The 5,967-nt window shown below is 49.2% G+C and overlaps 1 protein-coding gene across 1 annotated transcript in view; it reads left to right on the forward strand.

Annotated features, from left to right (window-relative positions):
* mcm7 (minichromosome maintenance complex component 7) overlaps nt 1-5,037 on the forward strand; it is a 16,755-nt gene extending 11,718 nt beyond the window's left edge. The window contains exons 12-14 of the mRNA XM_084132996.1: nt 1,071-1,181; nt 1,413-1,555; nt 4,681-5,037. Of these exons, the coding sequence (XP_083989122.1) occupies nt 1,071-1,181; nt 1,413-1,555; nt 4,681-4,888 (462 nt within the window). The 3' untranslated portion in view covers nt 4,889-5,037. The remainder of the gene's footprint in view (nt 1-1,070; nt 1,182-1,412; nt 1,556-4,680) is intronic.
* The last annotated feature ends 930 nt before the right edge of the window (nt 5,038-5,967 follow it).

Consider the following 5,967-nt stretch of genomic DNA (forward strand, 5'->3'; position numbering starts at 1 on the left):
ACACTCTGCCCTGGTGAGACACACACACACACACACACACACACACACACAGCACACTCTGCCCTGGTGAGACACACACACACACAACACACACACACACCACTCTGCCCTGGTGAGACACACACACACACACACACTCTGCCCTGGTGAGACACACACACACACACACACACACACACTCTGCCCCTGGTGAGACACACACACACACACACACTCTGCCCTGATGAGAGACACACACACACACACACACACACACACACACACACTCTGCCCCGGTGAGAGACACACACACACACACACTCTGCCCTGGTGAGACACACACACACACACTCTGCCCTGGTGAGACACACACACACACACACACACTCTGCCCTGGTGAGACACACACACACACACACACACTCTGCCCCGGTGAGAGACACACACACACACACACACACTCTGCCCCGGTGAGAGACACACACACACACACACACACTCTGCCCTGGTGAGAGACAGACACACACACACACACACACACACACTCTGCCCTGATGAGACACACACACACTCTGCCCCGGTGAGAGACACACACACACACACACACACACACACACACACTCTGCCCCGGTGAGAGACACACACACACACACTCTGCCCCGGTGAGAGACACACACACACACACTCTGCCCTGGTGAGACACACACACACACACACACACACTCTGCCCTGGTGAGAGACACACACACACACACTCTGCCCCGGTGAGAGACACACACACACACACACACACACACACTCTGCCCTGGTGAGAGACACACACACACACACTCTGCCCTGATGAGACACACACACACTCTGCCCTGGTGAGAGACACACACACACACACTCTGCTCTGATGAGAGACACACACACACACACTCTGCCCTGATGAGACACACACACACTCTGCCCCGGTGAGAGACACACACACACACACACACACACACACACACACACAGTGATCTCTGGCACCGGTCTGTGGTTCTGATGAGGGCGTTGTGTGTTAAAAGTGCTGTTTGTGCAGGTAGCTGTGATCATCTCTACTGTAGAAACGGCACTTCACGACACACTCCGCCGTTCACACGCTTCCTCTTCCAGGTCACGTGCTGCTGTCCAACACGCCTGTTGTCGTGGCGACGGTCAGCTTTGCGGGGTTGGCAGTCAGCCTCGGTCACGCCGCTGTGCAAACCCATGCAAAACTGACCGCACACGACACACCGACTCACACGCGTGACCCAGAGACTAGCTGGTGTTGAGAGGCCGAGACTTGGGCAGTTGCTGGATTTCCCAGAAGGCATTGCACTTGTCTCGGTCTGACAGTGCCGGCACAGCTCGTCCGTTTGCTGAAGAACAATTGAGGTTGGAAATCATGTTTTTTAAGGAACATGTAGTTCTTTTATTCACGTGTGTGTGTGTGTGTTCAGGCTCGTCTGCGGATGGTGGATGTCGTAGAGAAGGAGGATGTTAACGAGGCGATGCGACTGATGGAGATGAGCAAAGACTCGCTGCAGGCCGACAAGACCAGCAACACCAGGTACCCTGACCTTTCACCTCTACTCCACCTTTGCTTCTTCTCTACTCTCCACCTCTACTCTCCACCTCTACTCCATCTCTACTTCTCTACTCCATCTCTACTCTCCACCTCTACTCCATCTCTACTTTACTCCATCTCTACTTTACTCCATCTCTACTTCTCTACTCCACCTCTACTTCTCTACTCCACCTCTACTTCACCTCTACTCCATCTCTACTATCCACCTCTACTCCATCTCTACTTCTCTACTCTCCACCTCTACTTCTTCTCTACTCTCCACCTCTACTCTCCACCTCTACTTCTCTACTCCACCTCTACTCTCCACCTCTACTCTCCACCTCTACTTCACCTCTACTCCATCTCTACTCTCCACCTCTACTCCACCTCTACTCCACCTCTACTCTCCACCTCTACTTCTCTACTCCATCTCTACTCTCCACCTCTACTCCATCTCTACCTCTACTCCACCTCTACTCTCCACCTCTACTCCATCTCTACCTCTACTCCATCTCTACTTCTCTACTCCATCTCTACTCTCCACCTCTACTCCATCTCTACTTCTCTACTCCACCTCTACTCCACCTCTACTTCACCTCTACTCTCCACCTCTACTTCTCTACTCCATCTCTACTCTCCACCTCTACTCCATCTCTACCTCTACTCCACCTCTACTCTCCACCTCTACTCCATCTCTACCTCTACTCCATCTCTACTTCTCTACTCCATCTCTACTCTCCACCTCTACTCCATCTCTACTTCTCTACTACACCTCTACTTCTCTACTCCACCTCTACTCCACCTCTACTTCTCTACTCTCCACCTCTACTTCTTCTCTACTCTCCACCTCTACTCTCCACCTCTACTTCTCTACTCCACCTCTACTCTCCACCTCTACTCTCCACCTCTACTTCACCTCTACTCCATCTCTACTCTCCACCTCTACTTCACCTCTACTCTCCACCTCTACTTCTCTACTCCATCTCTACTCTCCACCTCTACTCCATCTCTACCTCTACTCCACCTCTACTCCATCTCTACTTCTCTACTCCATCTCTACTTCTCTACTCCATCTCTACTTCTCTACTCCACCTCTACTTCACCTCTACTCCATCTCTACTATCCACCTCTACTCCATCTCTACTTCTCTACTCCACCTCTACTCTCCACCTCTACTCCACCTCTACTTCTCTACTCTCCACCTCTACTCCATCTCTACTCTCCACCTCTACTCCACTTCTACTACTTCTCTACTCTCCACCTCTACTTCTCTACTCCACCTCTACTCTCCACCTCTACTTCACCTCTACTCCATCTCTACTCTCCATCTCTACTCTCCACCTCTACTCTCCACCTCTACTTCACCTCTACTCCATCTCTACTCTCCACCTCTACTCTCCACCTCTACTTCACCCTACTCCACCTCTACTTCACCTCTACTCTCCACCTCTACTTCTCTACTCCATCTCTACTCCACCTCTACTTCACCTCTACTCTCCACCTCTACTTCTCTACTCCACCTCTACTCTCCACCTCTACTTCTTCTCTACTCTCCACCTCTACTCCACCTCTACTCTCCACCTCTACTTCTCTACTCCACCTCTACTCCATCTCTACTCTCCACCTTTACTTCACCTCTACTCCATCTCTACTCTCCACCTCTACTCCACCTCTACTCTCCACCTCTACTTCTCTACTCCACCTCTACTCTCCACCTCTACTCCATCTCTACCTCTACTCCACCTCTACTCTTCACCTCTACTCCATCTCTACTCTCCACCTCTACTCCATCTCTACTTCTCTACTCTCCACCTCTACTCTCCACCTCTACTCCATCTCTACCTCTACTCCACCTCTACTCTCCACCTCTACTCCATCTCTACTCTCCACCTCTTCTCCATCTCTACCTCTACTCCACCTCTACTCTCCACCTCTACTTCACCTCTACTCTCCACCTCTACTTCTCTACTCCACCTCTACTCTCCACCTCTACTTCTTCTCTACTCTCCACCTCTACTCCACCTCTACTCTCAACCTCTACTTCTCTACTCCACCTCTACTCCATCTCTACTCTCCACCTCTACTTCACCTCTACTCCATCTCTACTCTCCACCTCTACTCCACCTCTACTCTCCACCTCTACTTCTCTACTCCACCTCTACTCCATCTCTACTCTCCACCTCTACTTCACCTCTACTCTCCACCTCCACTTCTCTACTCCACCTCTACTCTCCACCACCTCTACTCTCCACCTCTACTTCACCTCTACTCTCCACCTCTACTTCTTCTCTACTCTCCACCTCTACTCCACCTCTACTCCATCTCTACTCTCCACCTCTACTTCACCTCTACTCTCCACCTCCACTTCTCTACTCCACCTCTACTCTCCACCACCTCTACTCTCCACCTCTACTTCACCTCTACTCCACCTCTACTTCACCTCTACTCTCCACCTCTACTTCTTCTCTACTCTCCACCTCTACTCCACCTCTACTCCACCTCTACTCCATCTCTACTCTCCACCTCTACTTCACCTCTACTCTCCACCTCCACTTCTCTACTCCACCTCTACTCTCCACCACCTCTACTCTCCACCTCTACTTCACCTCTACTCCACCTCTACTTCACCTCTACTCTCCACCTCTACTTCTTCTCTACTCTCCACCTCTACTCCACCTCTACTCCATCTCTACTCTCCACCTCCACTTCTCTACTCCACCTCTACTCTCCACCACCTCTACTCTCCACCTCTACTTCACCTCTACTCCACCTCTACTTCACCTCTACTCTCCACCTCTACTTCTTCTCTACTCTCCACCTCTACTCCACCTCTACTCCATCTCTACTCTCCACCTCTACTTCACCTCTACTCTCCACCTCCACTTCTCTACTCCACCTCTACTCTCCACCACCTCTACTCTCCACCTCTACTCCACCTCTACTTCACCTCTACTTCACCTCTACTCCACCTCTACTCCACCTCTACTTCTCTACTCCACCTCTACTCCATCTCTACAGCGCTTCACTGATCATGTGTTAAACTGTTTCTGAGCTGCGTGAAGCGGCTCAGAAACAGTTAAACCCATGATTGGTGGAGCAGCTCCCAGAATGCTCTCTGTCGTCCTCAGAGCTCAGCGTCCTGCTGATGTGATCTTCTCTCTCCTGCGGGAGCTCTCCGGCGAGGGTTCGGCCCGATCCGTGCGGATGAACGAGGCAGAGCAGCGCTGTGTGTCCCGCGGCTTCACTCCGGCCCAGTTCCAGGCCGCGCTCGACGAGTACGAGGAGCTGAACGTGTGGCAGATCAACCAGGCCCGCTCGCGCATCACCTTCGTGTGACGCGCTAACCTCAGCTAACCGCTAACCCCCCGCTGACTCGTGACTCTGATTCACCCGTTTCAGCTTCTCCCGCTCGTGTGGAAGGAGCAAGTTTAGCTTGTTTTGCTTTTTAATCTGTTATTTCTGAAATAAATGCTGTAAATAGATGATCTTTGTGTGTCGAGTCTGTTTGTAAAGATGATTTACGGTCATTCCTGCAGGATTCTGATGCAATACTGACACGAGCAGAACATGAGCTTTCAGTGTGGTTTGACAAAAAACTTATTTTAAATATTTTGTAAATCAATCACTTTCTGTGTTTTCTTCCCTGAATCAGCCAAATATTGGAAGATCGTGCAACAAAACATTGTGCAGCTGTTTTACTGCAGTTCGATTAGGGTTAGGGTTAGGGTTAGGGTTAGTGAGGGTTAGGGTTAGGGTTAGTGAGTATTAGGGTTAGGGTTAGGGTTAGTGAGTGTTAGGGTTAGGGTTAGTGAGTGCACTGTCTGCTGGGATTGAGTAAACTATTAAACTAAACGGTAATATTTAAACTATTTTCAACTACATGATTCTTTTTCTAAATACCACACGTCATTAGGCACATATCAAACGTGTTTCTGTGGTCTTTATTTTTGTAGAAATGTTTTCAATTTAGATATTTAATTAAAACCACAATTTTGTGTTCGTCCTGAACATGTCAGGTGGTAATAGGGGTTGAAGACTAGCAAGTTTGAAGGGAGATGATGCGCTCCATGTTGTATTTCTAACTTAGTGCCCTTTCTGGGTCAGAACATCTGTATGAACCTCTCCGTTGCTGATGTGGCTGACATTCCTGACGTAAGTGCTCACATTGCAGAAAATATTCAATTTATAAGTTATGAGTTGTCAATTTTAAGTACATATTTTCTGAAACGATTATTTTATTTTAAATCATTCATATAAACGAAGTGAAAAACAGTCACAGGTTTTCAACCCCAAAACAATTCAGACACTGTGTGTGATGGGGTTGAGTTCAGACTGGGACATAACTTTGTCTTTTTTTATGAAATATCTTTATCCAAGAAAGATCCTTGAAATATCCAAGAAATATCTTGCTTAGT

This window comes from Abramis brama (assembly GCF_963993115.1).
Source record: "Abramis brama genome assembly, chromosome: 13".
In the NCBI taxonomy this organism is placed as follows: Eukaryota; Metazoa; Chordata; class Actinopteri; order Cypriniformes; family Leuciscidae; genus Abramis; species Abramis brama.